The 20,153-nt window shown below is 49.0% G+C and overlaps 7 protein-coding genes across 7 annotated transcripts; 2 read left to right on the forward strand and 5 right to left on the reverse strand.

Moving 5' to 3' along the window:
• Nucleotides 1–3: 3 nt before the first annotated feature.
• KY384_005880 (uncharacterized protein) lies at nucleotides 4–2,057 on the reverse strand (the record flags this gene model as incomplete). The annotated part of the gene is made up of 2 exons (XM_044814378.1): nucleotides 4–1,391; nucleotides 1,766–2,057. 2 exons carry the CDS (start codon nucleotides 2,055–2,057, stop codon nucleotides 4–6), a joined length of 1,680 nt encoding a protein of 559 aa, XP_044668528.1.
• Nucleotides 2,058–2,116: 59 nt separating this feature from the next.
• KY384_005881 (uncharacterized protein) lies at nucleotides 2,117–6,253 on the reverse strand (the record flags this gene model as incomplete). The annotated part of the gene is made up of 4 exons (XM_044814379.1): nucleotides 2,117–4,834; nucleotides 4,881–5,327; nucleotides 5,378–5,475; nucleotides 5,548–6,253. 4 exons carry the CDS (start codon nucleotides 6,251–6,253, stop codon nucleotides 2,117–2,119), a joined length of 3,969 nt encoding a protein of 1,322 aa, XP_044668529.1.
• A 567-nt stretch (nucleotides 6,254–6,820) lies between these two features.
• Nucleotides 6,821–8,138, reverse strand: PEP2 (Vacuolar protease A; the record flags this gene model as incomplete). The annotated part of the gene is made up of 2 exons (XM_044814380.1): nucleotides 6,821–7,815; nucleotides 7,865–8,138. 2 exons carry the CDS (start codon nucleotides 8,136–8,138, stop codon nucleotides 6,821–6,823), a joined length of 1,269 nt encoding a protein of 422 aa, XP_044668530.1.
• Nucleotides 8,139–8,365: 227 nt separating this feature from the next.
• Nucleotides 8,366–9,833, reverse strand: KY384_005883 (uncharacterized protein; the record flags this gene model as incomplete). Its single annotated transcript, XM_044814381.1, has 5 exons — nucleotides 8,366–9,048; nucleotides 9,099–9,385; nucleotides 9,436–9,534; nucleotides 9,586–9,627; nucleotides 9,682–9,833. The coding sequence occupies 5 exons, from the start codon at nucleotides 9,831–9,833 to the stop codon at nucleotides 8,366–8,368; spliced, it is 1,263 nt and encodes a 420-aa protein (XP_044668531.1).
• Nucleotides 9,834–11,246: 1,413 nt separating this feature from the next.
• KY384_005884 (uncharacterized protein) lies at nucleotides 11,247–14,624 on the forward strand (the record flags this gene model as incomplete). Its single annotated transcript, XM_044814382.1, has 2 exons — nucleotides 11,247–14,444; nucleotides 14,610–14,624. The coding sequence occupies 2 exons, from the start codon at nucleotides 11,247–11,249 to the stop codon at nucleotides 14,622–14,624; spliced, it is 3,213 nt and encodes a 1,070-aa protein (XP_044668532.1).
• Nucleotides 14,625–15,503: 879 nt separating this feature from the next.
• Nucleotides 15,504–16,793, forward strand: INT6 (eukaryotic translation initiation factor 3 subunit E; the record flags this gene model as incomplete). The annotated part of the gene is made up of 1 exon (XM_044814383.1): nucleotides 15,504–16,793. One exon carries the CDS (start codon nucleotides 15,504–15,506, stop codon nucleotides 16,791–16,793), a length of 1,290 nt encoding a protein of 429 aa, XP_044668533.1.
• Nucleotides 16,794–17,226: 433 nt separating this feature from the next.
• ATM1 (Iron-sulfur clusters transporter atm1, mitochondrial) lies at nucleotides 17,227–19,416 on the reverse strand (the record flags this gene model as incomplete). Its single annotated transcript, XM_044814384.1, has 1 exon — nucleotides 17,227–19,416. One exon carries the CDS (start codon nucleotides 19,414–19,416, stop codon nucleotides 17,227–17,229), a length of 2,190 nt encoding a protein of 729 aa, XP_044668534.1.
• Nucleotides 19,417–20,153: the final 737 nt, after the last annotated feature.

The following is a 20,153-nucleotide window of genomic DNA, read 5'->3' on the forward strand; positions in this document are numbered from 1 at the left end:
TGTTCAAAGTCTTTCCGATTCGACTAACTGCCTGAAAAGCTCACCCTTCGACGTATCAAGCAGCGCTACCATGTTTGTCAACTCAACGTTGTTGTGATCGCCGACATCAATCTTCTGCTGACTCCAGGCCTTTTTCAGAGATAATTCTGCGACTTGCTTGAGGCCTTCGTCAAGGTCTTCTAAGACTAAGAAGGACAACAGCCATGAAATAAGCTCTCGACGGAAATCCACTCGCACGTCAGCGTTCGGGAGGGACGTGATTGCAGGCTGTATTCGAGACAAAGATGTGGTCAGAGCTGCGGGGAACTGAGGAGAGCCTGAGTCGACGCCGATGATTGACTGTCGAACGAAACGTATTGTGATATTTGCGGTCTGTGGCTTCACTGCTCGCATTGTATCAAGCACATGGTTGAGAATCGTCTGTTGGCAAGGTAGCTGATCAAATTCGGCAATCATGTCGAAGAAGTCAAGGCCGAATCGACCATCCTGGCCTAGCTGCTTAGCTGCGGCGTCGAAGATTGCCATAGGTGCAGCGCCGGATAAAGCTGCACTGGTATCCAGCCGTTCCATCGCATGTTGACGTGTCTGCCCTGGCTCGAGCGTAGCCCCGTAATCACCAGCAGTAATAGTAGGTAAAGAAATCACGTCTACATCGGCATGACCGTCGCTCTCAACTTCCCTCATGCTTACAGCTTCCTTTCCCTCGAGCCCTAAAAGCTGTCTCCTCCCCACAATCTTCGCGATGAAGATACACTCTAGCTTACCATACTCTACCCATAACTCCCTATCTCTTCCGCAAAACCTTAAACCCCTCTGTAGAAAGCTTCTCGCCTCCCCCACGTCGCCTTTCTCCTCAACCGCATACTTTGCCGCCCAAACCCACAGTTCCGCCTTCGTAGGGTGCAATCTCAACATCCTCGTCAGCACCTCCCCAATTTTCTTATGGCTCCCCTGCCTCCTCGCAAAACTGAGGTACTGCATCCACAACCCCACATCGCCATGAAATTTCTTCGTCGCCCGATCCAATAGGCCGAAAAGCCGTCTCTGCCCAATGTGATTCGTGCTCTTCACCCCTAAACGCTTAACCCTCTTCTTTCGCAAAGACTCCAGGTTCATCTCATACTCGATGTAGCGAATATAGTCGGAACGGTGAGAGCCGCGAGCACTGAGTTTGTGCTCGTAGTCAGAACGCTTTCTGGCTATGGAGGTGATTTCAGGCTTTGTAAAGATTTTCTTGCGTTCGAGTTCCTGGAGCTCGGGGACGGATTGTTCAAGGTAGAAGCGAGCTTTATCGCTGGCGCCAGACATCCTTGCTTGGAACCGACCTATCGAAGGGACACCCTTCACAATGCATGAAGCATCTTCTCTCAAATTGGCTGCAGCGAAATGATCTGGGAGAGCATATGGTCGAAGTCGAGCCGCGCGCAAGACGCGGCAAATCGGTCAAGATAGGTTTGCCAGGGCAATCTGGCATGGTTACCCTGTCATGAGTTCATTAATCCGAACCTTTAAACCTGGTACGAAGAGACCGGCCATGTTTAGATAATTATTGTGTAGTCAAAGTGGAATGCTAATCTCGGCCCTTGGTGGTATCATTCGTCATCCCCTAAATAGTCGCATGTGACAGCAGGAAACAGGTCAAGTTGACCTCCTACCGTCCAAAAATTTGCATATAAGCTATTCTCACCGCCTTGAAAATGAAAAAGGTAAGTCCTAGATACGCCCTGGAAGAGATTCTAGCTATCTTATGCACCCAAATCCATACTTTGCTTCCTTCCTCTCTGGAAACTTTTCCTACTATGCATATGTGCACCATCCGATGCCCATGGCGCGTCCCACTCTTGGATCCGTCTTCGAAGTTCAGGATCACTCTCATCTCCGATGAATGTCCAACTTTCCTCACCTAGGTCCCAACCTTCGCCTTCTTTGGCTATGGCTTTGCGATGTTTGATCAGACTCTTCGCATATTCTAGATCGCGGTAGATTGCCTGTATGGCTGTCTCCACACCGTGCTCCTTCCGAATCTGTTCTCCTAGGACGCGTGCTTTGATGATCATACGCTGCGAATGCGTGGCTTCCCAGAGCGCGCGAGAGAACACAGATACGTTCAGCTTCTTCAAGCATGCGCCGACCCCAAGATCTTCGACACGCGAGCCAAAAAAAATTGATCGCCAAAAAACGGCTTGACTATGGTTGGTAATCCAGCACGAAGGCTTGCGCCTGTGGTTCCTGCACCGCCATGATGGGCAGCCGCATCAATCTGGCCGAAGAGCCAGTCATGAGGTGCAGATTTGATTTGCAAGATCTCTGGTGGAAGACTAATCTCTGTTCTGCCAACATCCTGGTTCCCAAGCCTGTCGGACCACCCTTTGGACAGAATTGCCCGGACGTCCGCTTTCAGCACTGAATCAACCACTGTTTTGGTCAGAGCAGCAGGGTCCGAGACCACAATAGAACCAAAACCAATGTACACAATCCTTTTCTCATCTTGACGGGCCTTCCTGATGAAAGCCGCAAGCTCTTCAGGCGGCGTCCAATCTGTAGCCTCGTTGAGGAACCAGTAGCCTGTCACACGGATCCAATCGCTGTAGTCAAGGGGAGGGACCACAACAGAAGGACTGAAGTTGTAAAGAAATGGAACTTTGTTTGGCTGCATTTTGTCAATGGTAGTGCTTCGGAGGCCAAGCTCTTTCTTGCGCCAACGGTTTACCTGCCCAGCAATCGCTTTCCAGAACACATTGTCGAACATGACATATGTGATGTAATTGTAAGCACCCCCCATTTTTCGTTCGGGTACTGCGAACGCATGGGGGTAAGCACGTGTGCGGGTCCAAGGCATCGTGAAGGCACGAAAGTAAGGTACACCCAAGGCTTCAGCTATGTGTATGCCTGCCATTGCGCTTGGGCTTTCAATCAGGATGTCAGTATCTTGACATGCTTTCCAAGCAGAGCTGAGGAGCTCATCAATCCAGCTGCGAAACTTGACTGAAGCCTCTCTAAGAAAAGAGTAGGTAAACATGCCGTTCTCCACACAAATTCGCATCAATTCTGCTGGATCACCATCAACGGGAGCAAAATCGATGTCGTGCTTCCTGATCCAGGGCTCGAACTCAGCATGAGTGGCAATCTTGGGCCTGTGGCCTTCAGTCTTCAGGCCTTTGCATAAGGCAATATATGGCTGCACGTCACCACGAGATCCGATCGTAAGGCAGGTGATCCGAAGCGATTCAGTGGGTTTGAAGTTCAGGATAGAGGCTCGGGGATCATCGAAGAGTATAGGTGGAGCTTCTGCTGGCTGAGAGGATCTTTCTGCAGAAGTTGGCATCTTTATCTCGTGTTCATTGAAACCATCTTGCCGTGCCTCTTGTAGTGCTTTGTGTTCAGCTTTTGCAATTTCCGCGACTTCATTGTCCTCACTGATGACGAACTTCGACTCTCCTTCATATCTCTTGGACTCAAGGTTTCCAAGCAAGGTAATAACACAATCATCCCGAGTATCATGCTCGTTGAACTCAAAAAACAGCTCTTCGTGACCCCTGACAACAACGACAAGCCCGTAGTAGCCAAATCTGAAGCCTTTCTCCTTGTCCACATTTTCAATGTCTTTCAATGGCAGGAGCATTTTTGTCTTCGTGCCGGGCAACAAACTTCGAAAACAGAAGCTCTTGTTGCTGATATAAATCTTGCCGTACAGAGGAAGCACTCGATGTAAGTACCCATAGTATGTGGCTCGCAATTTTTCCGACGGCGACAGAGCAAAGTGTGCCCTGAATCGATCACCATAGCCTGCCTCCACCCCTTCCTCGGCTGCGTTATCTATGCCCTCCGCCATTAGGCCTTCCTCCTGACCGTAATGTTTTCGACCCCCAGCCCACATATCGGACACCTTCTCTACGTATCCCATCGACTCTGTAGCAAGAATATTACTCATTCTTTTGGAGCGTGTTCGAAGATAATTAGTGAATCCAGCGGCTTTTTGTAGCGGATAGCCACCGGCTCTGACAAGTTGTTGGAGTGTCGGTGACTGTGCCTGTGATGACGAGGTTCTAGTCCTGTCTCCAATCTGAGACTTGAGAACTAGACTTTGCTCTGTCTGATTTCTTGTTGGTGGTTGAACCTGTATATTGCTAGGTGGGGAATTGGTACCAACAGACTCAGGAGATCTTGCAGGGCTTCCATTTCGGCTGAGCGATTTGGCTTGCTGTAAACGGCGAACAGCTGGGGACTGAAAGACGTCACTTCGTTGTAATATCTGACTCCCGGAAGCTTGAGAAGCTTGCGTGTTGTTGCTTTCAACGTCTGGCGCAGACGATCCGGTTGTCAGATCAAGAGATTGCACGAACGAATCCATTGAAGCCTGAGGTGCTGTAGATGGCGATTTCCGACGGTCACAACTGGAAATATCTCTTGTGCGGCTAGAGCTCGCCGTTCTCCTACCTCTATCGAAACTTGAACGACTGAAATCTCTTTTGGACACTTCGAGACTCCTCCGGCCGAGCTCTAAGCTCTTACGACTTGTATCGCTACTTTTCCGCATGAATTCTCGACTAGGACGGGGGCTTGCCTGGCTACTAGGTACTGGAGAACTTGGCATTAGAGTAGCTCGTACTTGATCGTGCAGCACGGGTGTCCTTGGCGACATTGGGCTTGCAACCCGATATCCACGTCTTTGTCTAGGTATTGGAGATTGCGAGGCCTCGCGTGATGGAGCGCCGTCGTTCATGGGTAAATTCGTGAGAAGATCCGACGGTAGGTGTTGCGCGGTCGTACCATCAATGAGAGAACCTAAAACATCGAGAGCATCCTTGCCGAAGCTGAAGAATGAAAAAAAGTACTGAAGAATTTTTAGCAGTTGCTCTTATTGGCTTATTGAAACATACTTCGTCTATTGCGTATGTCTCCTCGCTATCTACTACACGAATCTTGAAGGTGTCCGCAAAGTCAATTACGGGGTTTTCCTCAATATCGATTACGTTTTCGATAGGTAGAGATATCTTGATACTGTCGCCATCATTGTGAGATCTGAAGATGACCTTTTGCAAAGTCTTCACCCATTCTTTAGCACTTGCTGCACTGTCGGCTTTGAAGTGGAACGTTCGTTTATGTGTAATTATAGAAAAGTCTTTTACTTCTTTGCTATTGTCTTTCGCGTGAGATAGCGAAGCGGAGATGCCGTATCGTAGATCTATATTCCCGCTCGGAAAGTATCGCTCTGATTGTCCCGCATAGTAAGATAGCACATCGCCTTGTAAAGTGAACCAAGATCGCTTGTAGGTAGGATTCTGTCGGCCTCTTTTCGAAAGATATCCTGATTTCGAGACGAGATCCTAGATTGACTTAGCAGTTCCTTAAATCTATTCGGAGAGGTTTGTTTTACGGATTTCTTTGGCAGATAGGCGTAGAAGCAGATATGTTTCGAGGTGATGTACATATAGCCCTGAAGGAGAACGCTTTGTAGAAGCCAGCATGGATACTCTAATATGAGGTCAGAAAACCTTGGAACATGAGAGAAGGAAGGCTAGGCCACATGCGTAGCAACGCACGCACCAGCGATGACCTCTTCGGCTTCTTCAAACCCGAAAATCTCCTTCAAACGTAGGACCAATGCACTGGGAGGTTTTCTTGCACCTTCTTGATGCATCCTCATAGCTTCTTCTTTCTGCTCCTTTGAAAGCATGGTGGAGAGGCTCGAATCGGCTTGAGCTTCTAGCATCTTGCTCATGACCGGGGCATCTCTAGGGGTGAGTCCCTTTGGGCTCCTTGGTGAATCTTTTGGGGACGGTAGAATAATACTTTGCGACATATAGGTTTTCTCGTTGACAGTCCTCAAATTGAGCTTTGGAAGTGTGCGAAACCCTCCTTTTTCCCCAAGTCTCGGATGCTTTGTGGTGGCTTTTGCGGCTACAACGGTTTCTTCCAGTGCCGTGTTTTGTGCTTCGACAGGATGCTTAGTGGGCATGGAAGAAGCGAGTTGCAGTGTTGCTGTATCAATTACAGGGTCCTCTTCGCTCTCACTGCTTGCTTCATCAAAGCGAGCATGGAAATCAACTTTCGAGCCAGCAGCTGCAATCATTGAAAATACAGACTGATTCATATATTGCGCTGGCTGACCATTCGTAGCAGTCACATCATCTTGTACATCTTCTCCCTCTGTCAGCCTCTCAGGATACTTCAACGACGGCTGCCGGATAGGCTGTCTCCTCCTTGACAGCTTCCGCGGATCCCTTCTGACGGCATCGTGCTCTGAGGACATCCTCAAACTGGTACCTCAAGAAGCTTTGAGAATGCTTCTGAATTAACAAGTAGCAAAAGTAGCGTTGGAGGCGTACAGGAGCCTAAGGGCTCAGGTGATAAGGGATATCCATTGCATAGCACACACCTGCGTGCACACCCGAAAGGAAGACCATGCACTTGCACGGAGGGCCTTGGGCATTTTGTAGAATAGTGATACTTGTATTGCTTGTCATCTGTTCAAGTTCTGCAACGCAACACATGGTATTGCTTTAAAGCAAGTACAACTAGTGCTGGCTCGTTGAATTCCAACTCGCCCGGCTTTAGGGCTGAAGGTCAAGATGCAGGCAGCACCGTTACGCTAACCTAGACTGGTAAAAGTGGTGCAGACTTTTTCTTCTGCGATCAGAGGCTCTACACCTAAACGCAAAGGCGGAAGAACGCATGGGCGGTCAAAGACGCATTGAATTTACAATTTACATACTAGGAAGGGAGGTAATCAACGGAAACGCCTTTACCCAATCCTTCTCAACCTACACCTTCATTCTCAATTATTGATGCGGCTGATACCCTCTGTCCCTATGTTTTGTTACTTTGCCAGTGCAAGTCCGACGCTGTTGCTGCCAAGGTCATACACGGAGTACCATTTGCGGAGGAAAGAATCACCGAGGATCGCTAACGGTCCGACAGGCTCGGGAATATCTGGGGGGAAAGGGTCAGCAAGGAAGGAGAGTTGATCGGACAAGAACTTACCCATGCCAAAGAAGGATGACACACAAGAGCCCTGAACCTCTAGGATATAATCTTCCGGACCAATCGTGAAGTTCTGACCAGTAAGGGTGAAAGTCATGTCTGGAAGGCTGTCCTTCTTTTCGCATTCGATAGTATATTGGCCAGACCAACTCTTTTTAGCACCAATCTGCGAGTTCAAGATCTCCGCAAGATCGGATGGGAGAGCAATCAATGATGTTCCGGTGTCGAGTATTACGCCCGTGTTTTCAAGCTCAGCAGTCTCTTTACCGAAGGTCAGGGCGTCGAGATCGACCTCCCAATAAGCCTTCCTTCGTAGTGGAATCTTTGTCATTTTGCCAGTGTAATGGGCCTTGTTGACACCTCCAAATAGAGCTTCAGACTCGTCTCCCTCGTTACTTGTGTCGCTTAGATAGAAAGATACTATAGGCTCATCTAGAAGACCCTGATCGAGCATCTGATAGAATGGCGGGACAATCTTGTTCACACTTATGGTGTTATATCCAAGGCCCATTATGCCATCGAATTGGCCAAATGCGAAGGCCAAGCCAGGTTCTGAGGTAGCCTCGGCGAAATCTTGACCTTTGATCTTGATGTCTCCGATCTGGACAGTGTCTTGTGAAACGAAGCCACTTAGTTCGCCAGAGCCGTACTTAATTTCAAAACTCGATCCATTCTTCTTGTATGTAGATGATGCGGACGAGTCATATTTACTGTGAAGGAAGCAAGCTATTGAAGAGCATTCTGAAGAAGGAACCCAAAGGTTGGACGAGCCTGTGTCGAGTACGACTTTGAATTCTTGCGGTGGAGTGCCGACAGCAATCTTTGAGAAGTCTTGCAGACGGTTAGAGTCAAATGCTCATACGAGTGAGTATCTACTTACATTGCGCATTCAAAAAGTTAGACACAGGGACAGGATGATCAGTATCAGTGTGGATAGAGGTATCTCGGAACATTTCTTCGCTGTGAGATTCTGGATGATATCCCATTGCCTTTTGGCCGGCATATTTATGGTAAAGCGACTTTGCTTGCGCAGCGAAGCTACCATGCTCTAGCTGCTCTGTGAGAGGGATTTTCTCAAGCTTCAACCTGTGAACGCCGGCGTAAGTGGTGGCCACCAAAGCTGCTGATGCAGCGGCTAAAAGAGAGGTCTTCATTCTTATGGATTGAATTCGATGGCTTGATACAACAAGAGTGATATGCGATGGCGATAGGGAAGTGATGGAAGAAATTTGTAGTCGTCTGACCGGTGGCTGGATGATGCCTGGACAAGCGGCGCTAATTTGAGACGGCGGATGACGCAGACGACGAATGACTCAGCAAAGAGCCTTCTAGTGGGTCTATTGGATGAATTACGCTAATCTACAGCAAAGCTATACATCAATTATTTGTAGAAATCGAATTTCACATCGCTTGACTCTCCTTTCACTTGACTTGAATAAGCATCCTCCAGGTCAGATTGAATGATGTTGTACCTGTTCTTCCTTACTGCTCTCAGGCCGGCCTCTTGCATGATGGCAGCAATGATAGCGCCTGACAATGGATCATTTCGAATTATCAGCGAGTCAAGATCGACCTCAGGGGAAAGTGACATTTTCGAAGCAATAGTGGTGAATATCAAGCGACGTTCTCTTCGATCTCTTAGTGAGGGGAACTCGATCTTCCGGTCAAGGCGACCAGGTCTCAACAGGGCAGGATCCAGTGTATCCGCTCGATTCGTAGCCATGATGACCTTGACGTTGCTGGTTTGATCAAAACCGTCCATTTGATTGAGCAATTCCAGAAGAATACGCTGTACTTCCCTGTCGGCACCAGTCTGAGCATCGAATCGTTTTGTAGCAATTGCGTCGATCTCATCAATAAAGATAATGGCAGGGGAATTTTCCCTGGCCATGCGGAAGACATCACGAACCATCCTCGGACCTTCGCCAAGATATTTTTGCACAAATTCAGAGCCCACCACCCGAATGAAGTTTGCCGTTGTGCTGTTTGCCACAGCTTTGACCAGCATCGTCTTACCAGTCCCTGGGGGCCCGTAGAGCAGAACACCTCGGGGTGGATCAATACCTGCGTAATGTGAGCGTGTGCGGCAGTCAGAGCACACGGGCGTGTCAGACCTATCTGCTTGTAAAGATCAAACTGAGTCAAAGGAAGCTCAACTGCCTCTCTGATCTCCTGCTTCTGCATATCGAGCCCTCCGACATCTCCGTAGGTCACGTCGGGCTTCTCATGAGCGCCGAGCATCGCTATGGAGGAGTCCGCTTCGGGCGGTAATATATCAACAAGTGAGTTGGAATGGCGGTGGAGGGCGACAGAAGAAGAAGGCTTGAGCTTTTCGCGATCGAGGGTCGACAGGATCCGGACAACATAGTTCGAGCCCGTAGATGACTGCACAATTCCGGTGCTACGATTTCTTAGAATTCTTGAAAGAATAGAATCGTAGTATTGCCTTACTTTTGGTCAATCGCTTCCATGAACTGTCCGATCACGAGAGGGACGCTCTGTATTCGCTTGATTTCTTCTTGTGCTCGGACAAGTTCCCTCTTAAGGCTTCTGCACGACTAGTCAGGAATACCCTATGGTAGAGTGCCCGGAAGAACGCGCCTTTGCTCATCCTTGATATATTCTTCCTGCAGGTTTATGTACCTGTTTGAAGGTCAGTCAAGGCAAGAGCAAGGCGACAGGCTCTAAGGGTATTACTCTAAGTGTCTTTGTAGTTTCTTCAGTGTCGAGTACTCATCGTTATCGTCGTTGGCAACGCCCTCAAGATCAACGTTAGGAATGTTGGAGGCTAGCTGCTTCTTATGAGGGGGTAGGGAGTTGAGAGGGTTCTCGACAGCGACGTCAGCCATGGTCTAATAGGGAAGAGGGGCAGCTGCGGTAGGTACTGAACGGCGACGTTAACGTGGACTTGAATCGATGGTGACCTTCTCAGAGATGAACAGTTGCAGTTTGTAGACCGAGGGTGAAGATATGGTCACGGGCTTGGCATGTCTTCCTTTTGGCGGTTCCCTCGACTTTCCAGCAAGATGAAGAGGATGAAATCTGGATCGGACAAGATGCTAACGGTCGGCTGCACGCCCGATGATCAGTCAAGCATGCAGAGACACTCGCCTGAAAAGCATGTACAGCAGGACCAAAGCGATGATTGGACGTCCCCGTGTGACTTGGGACGGGCACACTAATCTTATTATCCTCCGGAACTGCTAATGTCCATGCTCGCCAGTGGCTGGTGCTGTGACGCTGTCTCTGTCCGTTCTTGAAAAGCCTTTTCCTTGCCAACATACTACCATTCCCATCATCTGTCCTGTAGGGCGTAGAGCGCTGTAGAATACGTATGCTGAAGGACTGCCGTGCTGCTGTGATAGCCTAACATGAAAAGGGCCTAGTGCGCCTTCGGGAGGTTTTCCTTGCGGTCTGAGAGCGGAGAACGAGGGAGAGTCTGTTCTTTTCTGTCTCCATCGAAACTAAAATCCAAGCAACGCGGCCCCTCACCTTGTGTTATCGTTTGATCGTTGGAATCGTTGGAAACGCCAGGGTAGGATATTGGAGGGGCAAGTCTTCAAGAGGCATCAAGCATCAGGTATGTTCATGTGTTATTATTTACTTGTTTGGCGCGTTTGGATCGCCCCCTTCCTCTTGCCTTCGCTCGACGCCCTTACCCACCCCATGCCCATTCTTCATTCGTCCCTTTTCGGCCTGGACTCTGCGACCGTGACACAAGCGAGGATCATACCGAGCATCGCAGTCTGCCGAAACCCTTGCCAGGTCTCTGCTTGTCTCTGCCTTGTTGCATCTGATTCACTCTTGCTGCCAACCAGGCGCATGTCGACTGCTGGCTGTTTGCTCCCAACCCTCCCCGTCGAATCACCAGAGCCGCTTCCCATCCTTCGGGAATGACATGTGCTGACCTTGGGACACTTCGCGATGGATAGCCTTTCTGTCTTAGGAGTGGCCTACAGTCAGCAGCTGGAGCCTCATGCTCTAACGCCAAACAGCTTTTCACTCTTATCAGTAAGCAACCTTTATTTACTTCTTGCTAATCCCCCATGATCTCGACCACTCGCCTCTCCATGCTACAATTCAAACTTGATAGCCAACTATATCGGACCGCGACTGTTGTCCTTCGACAGCCCGACCCATCCTCACCACTATGGTCTCAATCCAAACAGGCCAGATGGCCGATAGTCTGCTACGACATATGACGGCACAGCTGCTGACACGTCTGAATCTTTCTAGATGGGCTTTCGACCTGTCGAATCGCCATGAGTGGGCCAAATTGGCTGAATGATGCCCAACCCTATTCGAACGGAGAGAATGTCGCCTTCAATGGTTCGAGCGACCCCGCCATGTCCTTCATGCAAACACCTTCCTCGTCCTCCTTTGACTTCAACACGGTGCAGGCGCAGCAGATACAGCAGCGTATGGCGAACGGAGACATGCTCAATGGAGCCACCACGAACGCAAACCTTCATTACCAGACCCAGCCTACAATCCCATCGAAACGCCCCAGGCCACCAGACGATAATATAGGCGGCTCCCCTCAAGCCTACGGTGGCGCAACCCCCGCTTCTCGGTCTCAAACGCCACATGGATCATACTCGACGTATCCTGCTCCTGTTAATGGAGCTGTCTTCGCTGGTGGCAACCCATATCAGAACGTCACTCAGAACGCTAACCCTTCAAACCCATCGCCAGCTCCCCAAAATCAGAATTACAATACCCCAAACGCTCACCAACATGTCCAGACCATGTCACCTTCTCCCTATTCACCTGCTACGCAAAATTTTGCAAATCATGCATCGCCATCCCATTCAGAAAATGGAAGCCGAGTCAATACCCCTCAAAATAGTACTCCACAGTACCCTCCCGCAGCCGCATATGGAGTGGGAACGGGACCGCCATATATGCCACAAGGTGCAGTTGTAATGAATGGCCCACAACAATCTCAATTTAGCCAGACTCAACAGCATGAACAGCAAATGATATTAGAGACACGGGCAAGACAAATGGCGGCAATGCGGGGTGGTGTTCATCCTCAGGGTGGCCCCTTCAACCCTATGGGTCAGATGGGAAACCAGATGTCGAATAATCAGCTCGCACACTTACGAGTACAGCAAGCACAGCAAGCACAGCAAGCACAGCAAGCACAGCAAGCACAGCAAGCACAGCAAGCACAACAAGCACAGCAAGCACAGCAAGCACAGCAAGCACAGCAAGCACAGCAAGCACAACAGGCTAACCAGCGCAACTTGCATGTTCAACAAACGCTCCAGAATTACATGAATTTTGCACGGTCCAGGGGTCTGCCGTTCCAAACGCATACGGTCATCCTGGGTAAACAGCATCTCACCATGAATCTGTTCTTCGGTGTCATTAAGATGGGGGGTTCCAAGCAGATAAGCCTCGGGCAACAATGGCCAAAGGTTGCCCAACTTTTGCAGTATCACCCTTCACAATATTTGCAGGCTGCTCAAGAGCTGCAACATTTCTGGCAGACATATCTTTCTGAATTTGAAATTTACTACGCGCAAAATCAAGGTCAAAGACCGAGACCTGTGGGGGATCATACGCGAACAGCTAGCAATGTTCCACCCGGAGATTCTCACCTCAGACAGGCCTCCTTCTCACCGCCCAAGCAAGGCCACGAGCAAGGCCCTCGCTTCATGCAACCGCCTCCGAACCAGGTGCACAATCCTCACAAAGCCGTCCCTGCAACGCAATCCAGTGTTAAGAGCGCATTGCCCAATGGCTATGCAGTCAATCAGCAGATGAGCACACAAGACAGTCATCCGGCTTCTACTTTTGCAGAGCCGCGGTCCGATACTTTTCAGTCCCGGGTTGGAGCTCAAATTGTCCATGTTAAAGCGCATCAGCCGAAGACGGAAGACCCTAGCAACCATGTCGGGTACGAGCCACGAATCCATTATTTACCAGAAATGTTTGTACCAAGAGCCAATAATCTGAAGTTAGGTCCCCCCAAAGAAAAAGATACGGTAGATAACCCAAAGATGCCGAAGAGCTATGGTGGTATCCACCTTGATGAAGGATTCGCAGACAATGTTGCATGCCTACTCAGATACAAATTGCAAGCTCCTTTACCGGACGAGCTAGGGCCAATTTACATACACACTCTTACTCTGTCCCTACGCTCGGGTATCTCTGGCGAGATTCGGCATGCACTAGACACTCTCCTACTGCTATCACTGGAAGAAGCCCCGCCGTCGCTAGACAATAGTGACGATCTGAACGAAGCGCTCATAGAGTGTGCGAACGACCAAATTGACCTTCTTGCCGAACACGCTTCTGAAGTCTCCGATGCGATGCTCATAAATTCTTATGAGGACACCGTTAAAGGTTGCAAGGCGGAGGTTGAAGAAGTGCAGGCCCCGTCCGACTTCAGAGCGATAGGACACGATCTTGAGACGGCAGTCGATAAGCTGATATGTATCACAACAATCCTAAGAAATTTCGCGTTTGCCGAGTCAAGAAACCATCAGACCAGGTATCCCGAAGCCAACAGTCATCGAGCTTTGTCCGACCCCATTGTATTGAAAATGATGACCACTGTTATTCGGTATCTCGGCACACGGAATATGTTCCTCCGCACGCACCGGAATGCATTGGACTTCTTAAAGGACATTGTGATCTTCCTCAGTCAAATGGCTCATCGACTCGAAATCCAGAGCAAGGACGACGCGCTTTGCGTCCTGCACTTTCTCATGTCTTTCGCGCCGGTGCCGGAGTCAGTTCATAGTGATCCAAATGAGGTCTACTTTCCGTCCTATACGCCGTCTGTCAATCAATACCTACCGTATGCTATAGATGCGCTGGCTAAGCTTCTCACACGCGAATCAAACCGAACATTCTGTCGATCCATCCTCACAACTGATATCACGACCGCTCAGTCGTATGAATTGTTCACTAAAGCATTTGGTCTTGCAATCAGTCCGATACCTGATTTAGAGGCTTTACACGACATTGCTGCAAAGCAGATGGAGGCCAAACAGAGGACTCTCCACACGAGGGACCCTCGAGAGAATGCGGAAATGGCCATTCTAAACCTCATCCGCTATCGCTTACCATTCATGATTCAAGGTTTGCTCGTTGCAGAGATCCTTGTCGGCATGATACCCAACACGGAATCTGAGCTGGCTCTGTGCTGGCTCAATTCCCAGGATCGCTTCGCGCTCCGGCTGCTGAGAACACTTGCACTTCTATATGATGGCGAAGGTAGATTCTATGGATGGCAGATATCCCACCCTCATGCAGCTCCTCAGCCACAAAATATGGAAACTCAAGGCTTTCATATGGCCACATCCCGGGGACTAACCGTACTTCAAAAGTTGGTTGATCGAGCTAAGGATGCCGGCAGCGACGCGGCGAATATCCTTGCTGGGACTGGTCCTTCGAAACAAACGATATACGAAGCTTTGAAAGCGAAAAACATGGATGTCAATATAGTAAGAAAGCTGTGTAGTCTTTATGCCTTGGATGACTAGGGTGAGCCTAAGGCTACGGTGCGAGATGCGCAAGATGGCCCCCTTGTACACAGGATAATGTCGCTGGGGGAAGATACCCGACTGTACTTAATGAATGATATCAGAAGCACAAAGTAATGGGATAAGATTGTCGTAGGTTGAGCACCAGCCCAAAGACCGAGTTGACCGAGCATCTAACAATTTGTTTCCTTTACAGTCTTGCCAAGTCATAAATACCAATCAAGATGTATACATATTCAGGATGAAACTTGCGAGTCTTAGAAATGGCGATCCTCTAGAAAACGCTTAACCGCGGTCTTATACCATCCCTTTGATTGACGGAGTATCAGAAAAAAATACTACTGCATACCAACAACATCAGGCACGTACTTTGATTATTATGTGTCCGGTAGCACTTCTTATGGCAATGTTCTCCTTTTTCAAATCCAAAGCTTCCTGTAACTCATTTCGCAAAGACAATCTGTCTCCATCTATCCTTCTTATTCGTGTCTGTTTGAGATTTCCACCACGCTTGGCTAGATGGTAGACTGGGAGTTCCTGTGAGGGAGTCCGATGGACGAAATAGGGTAAGAATGGAAGATCTGTATGTGCTGCATTTGATGGGTGGCCCAGCGTCAGGCTCTGTGGTGGCGCAGGGTTCCGAGGCGGAATCTCAGATGATGTTGGAGGAGTTGAAGTGAGAGCTACTGGAATTCAGCTCGAACGATCAGAGGACAGAATCAAGCTATACCACGTGCTCCAAACTGCGTAAACGATTTGTGCTGCGCAGACCGCACGAGACAACGCAAAGAGAGGAATTGAGGAGTCGTTAACGGGCGTAGGAAACCGTGAAGGCCACGAGCAGTCATCGCCCATAGGATTCCATCCGGTAATTATTGACAGTAGCGACCAGGAATCTTCATTGCGGACTTGATTGCGGAGTGGGCGGCTGGGTGCTCTTGGCATTCGGACGAGTTCCGCGTTCGCACAGCACAGGAAAGATGCGAGGGGAATACCCTGTTCTCATAGAGCTCATATAAAATGACGGACAATGCTCCAGTATCCGCTGATACCCTTATTCAGGGCAAGGCTCAGATCTCTTCCACTGAAGCCGCACTAAAATATGACGCTCTGCCCAAACTCATACCTCACCTGGACCGCCATCTTATATTTCCATTATTGGAGTTCATGTCTGGCCAGCCGGATGACGAAGAAGTTACCAGAACCAAATATGAGCTTCTTAAACAGACCAACATGACAGATTATGTAGCAAATCTTTGGCAACAACTCAATGACAGTGACGAGGTACCGGAGGAATTTACCAAGAAAAGAGAAGAAGTCCTTCAGAGGCTGTCACTATTCACAGAGGAGACCAGCAAGATCGACGGCCTACTCAGTGACGACAGTGTAGTCTCAAATTTACGGAGCGATAAGGTGGCCAATTTGAAGTACCTCGAATCAAATCACGGTGTTATGGTCGAGAATGTGGATATGCTTTATGATTTTGGCCTCTTCCAGTATAGTTGTGGTAGCTATGGAAACGCCGCTCACGTTCTCGATCATTTTCGCATCCTGTCAACAGACAACGACAAGGTGACTTCGGCAACATGGGGAAAGCTAGCGTGTGACATCCTCACGGGGCAGTGGGACATAGTAATGGAAGAGGTGAATAAGGTGAAAGAATCCATAGATACGAAGCTCTTCAACAACCCCTTAGCACAGCTGCAACATCGCACATGGCTGATACACTGGACGCTGTTTCCATTCTTTAATTACGAATCGGCTAGAGACACGATCTCGGACCTCCTCTTCTCCCCAAGTTTCATCAACACCATCCAGACCAACTGTCCGTGGATCCTTCGCTACCTCTGCGCAGCTGTTATCACAAATCGCAGCCGCACACGAAACACGAGCCAGTACCAAAAACAATTAAAGGATCTTGTCAGGGTCATAAGGCAAGAAGGCCACGAATATCACGACCCGGTGACCGATTTCATTAAAGCCCTTTACGTAGATTTCGATTTCGAAGCCGCGCAGTCCAAGCTCAGCGAAGCGGACGAGATGCTGAGAGGCGACTTCTTTCTCTCGGCGTCGAGTGACGCTTTTGTTGAGGCTGCGCGGCATTTGATCAGCGAGAGTTATTGCAAGATTCACCAGAGGATTGATATTGGAGATCTGAGTAAGCGCCTCGGACTGGAGCCTGATGAGGGTGAGAAATGGATCGTAAATCTGATAAGGGACACGAGAATGGACGGGAAGCTAGATTACCAGGAGGGAACGGTGCTCATGAATCACCCTGCTAATTCAGTGTATCAGCAGGTTTGTACCTAGGGTTCTGCGACCTTTTAATTCGTACTGACGCATGGCAGGTTATTGAACGAACTAAAGGCAGCTTTTTCCGAACATCGGTGCTGAGTGCTGCAGTGGCTAAATAGCTTGGAATCTCGATTTTCTAAAGCTTCGCAAGACTTCATCCATAATGCCTTTACGAGCACATACGTATTGCATAGCGCCTGGGAGTTGACGAGGCTGAGTGAGGACAAGAGAGTGCTTCAATAAGACCTTCATGTCATTTGAGCAAATTAAGCTTCCAGTCCTAGCTTTTCATGATACTGCAATGTCCATGTCGGTTTGCGTAGTGAGGTCGGTTTCCAAGTGAAGCGATCCAGCTTCAGCAGGCGCGTTATTGTATGCGATAGGTATGGCAGCTGGGTTCGTGCACACCAGGTTTGTATATATCGACGTCGGAGATCAAACGGTTTCTTTATTTGCCCCCGATTGCGGTTTCGTTCTCTTGAATCGTCCTACCTGGCATTGTACGGTCATGGTCAACCTGCTCGCCTACGGAACTCTCTTGGGTGACCCAGAGCTCCCAGTACACGCCTCGTGCATTCAACAAGTCGGCATGGGTGCCCTCTTCGGCAACATGTCCGTCTTTGAGCACGATAATCTTATCGCTGTCAAATATCGTTCGTAGCCTGTGAGCAACAAAGACGCTGGTCCTGGCCTTGTCCTTTAGTAAGCTGTTGATGTTCTGCAGTAAAGCATGCTCTGTGTAGGTGTCCAATGCGGATGTTGCTTCATCACAGAACAAAATCGGCGGGTCTTTGAGGATAAGTCGTGCGATGGCAAGGCGTTGCTTTTCACCCCCGCTGATCATCATGCCACGTTCTCCGACCATAGTTTGATAGCCATCCGGTAGGTTGACAATCATTTCATCCACCTGAGCTCTTCTGGCCGCCTCGCGAACTTTCTCAAGAGACGACTCCAAGTTACCATATCGAATATTATGCTCGATACTTGAGTTGAAGAGAGGTGTGTCCTGGGGTACTACGCCAATGACTTCGCGCAGGCTCTGCAGACTCAAGTCCTTGATGTTCTGGCCATCTACTAAAATTCGGCCACCGTCTATATCGTAGAATCGAAACAGTAAGCGAAGAATAGTCGATTTTCCACATCCACTTGGTCCGACAACAGCAACCTTCTTGCCTGCCGGAATCGTGAGGCTCAGATTTCGCAGTATAGGCCTGTCTTTACGATAGGCAAAGTCAACATTCTCAAACTTTATCTCGCCGCCTTGGGTCAATTGCAGAGCCTTAGGCCTCTCTCCTTCCTTGACTGCAACATTCACTTTCTGCAGATTGAAAAGCGTTTCCATGTCCAGGAGCGACTGTCTAAGCTCTCGGTATACTGAGCCAAGGAAGTTGAGAGGAACAGATAATTGAAACACCAGTTGATTCACCATGACAAGATCACCAACTGTCAATGTACCTGCTACGACGCCTTGTGCCGCATAGTACATCATAGTAGCAAGCGCGCCGGAGAAGATAAGGCTCTGCCCTGAGTTCAGGAAGGCCAACGAGGTCGTCACCTTTATAGAGGCCTTTTCGTATTTCTGTAGCGCATTGTCATATCTTCCAACCTCGTATTTCTCGTTATTGAAATACTTTACAGCCTCAAAATTGAGCAGTGAATCTACTGCTACGGTCGCTCCTTGATTATCAGCAGCATTTGCCTGCTTTCGAAATTTGGTCCGCCACGAAGTCGTGATGACAGTAAAACCAGTATAAGCTACCATTGTTACTGCAGTGATTGCCGCAAACTTCGGACCATACTGGTAGGCCAGGATACCACAAACCATAGATATCTCTAATGCAGTGGGCAGGATATGAAAAACCATCGATGTCAGTAAGAAGCTTATACCCTTTGTGCCCCTATCAATTGCCCTAGTGAGACCACCAGTCTGCCGTTGCAGATGAAAACTCAAGTCGAGTCGCAAGAGGTGTTCAAACACATTGCACGCCACTCGACGAATAGCTTTCTGGGCTACGCTTGCGAATATCGCATTCCGAATCTCTTGAAATACGGCGGCCCCGATTCGAGTGAGGCCATAAGCAACAATCATAGAACCCCCGACAGTCCAAGCTGTGCCGCCGAGTGTTGTGAAGTCGATATTCATTGAATCGACGATGTTCTTGAAATAAAATGGCACCTGCACGTTCAGCACTTTCGAGCCCACAAGCAATCCAACGGCTGTGGTCACCCTCAGTCTGGCTCCAATATCGTTCTTCGGCCAAAGGTATTGTGACATTTCCTTGATGATCGCCCAGTCAGCCTTTCGCTGTTCTTTGTTAGAAACTGTCTGCTCAGAGAGCAGTGCATCTGTTTTTGGGGCAGGTTTGGGCGCTTTTGGTTTTGACTCGATGTCAAGAGGCTTTGCATCACTGGGCTTCTGCACAGTCTCTGGTTTTAGGCTGGAGTTTTCTGCCAATTCTTCTGCTCGCTTTGTGGCGTAACACCTCCATTGCCGGTGAACGGAATGGCACGGATGAAACGCTCGAGTATCAAGACATTTAGGAAGGGTATATCCAAGACTTGTAGTAGACCTCCGAATATTCTTGGCCGGCCTCAGGTAAAGTTGACCAAATCTTGAAAGTAGCACAACCTGCATCATTCGGGTTTTGGCGTTGAGATGTTGATTCGAGCTCGTGCATCATTGGAAAGACCCATTTCTGTTGATTTTCATCGTGAATTTTGTTCAATATTCCACAAAGGGTCAACAGCTCTGGAGCTGAATGGAAGGACTGCGCCATTGTGGTATAGTGAGCAATCATGCAAAGGCGTGAAAAGTGGGCCGTATCCCCGCGATCTCCGAGACGCGTTCTGCAGAGAATGCCCGACAATGCCCAATTGCATTTTACTTTGCAATGCTTAGATCTTACAGGTGTAAGGAAGCTGTAGACTTGTCAAGATGTCACTTTCGCGTCTCCCAAATACTCAAGAGAAGCGTACAGATTTCTGCTTACTCCGCCCAGTCCACAGATCTTACATTCCCAGAATCACCGCAGCATACTTCATCACCTGGTTTGTGAGGACGTGCTCTTGAATCGGATATCCTTGACAGCTTCACAGATGCCCGCTTTGAAGTCATCGGCTCTCCTTTCTCCCTCCTCTCAGTCACGCTCTCTGCATCTCAAAAGCTTTACACGCGAAGGGGCACGTTGGTATCTGTGGGTGGGAAAGCAGAGAATGTGGGCTCGGATCTTGACGATCATTAAATGGGTCTGATCATTGACATAGGCCGTATCTACGCTGTCTATTCTGGAGCCTTTCCGTCGGGCCTTATTGAGGATACCGTTCCTGTACCAGCGAATATCCTCCACGTCGCCTATCACTGCCCTCATCTCTACT

This window comes from Bacidia gigantensis, assembly GCF_019456465.1.
Source record: "Bacidia gigantensis strain McMullin 20006 chromosome Unknown contig_246, whole genome shotgun sequence".
NCBI classification, from domain to species: Eukaryota; Fungi; Ascomycota; class Lecanoromycetes; order Lecanorales; family Ramalinaceae; genus Bacidia; species Bacidia gigantensis.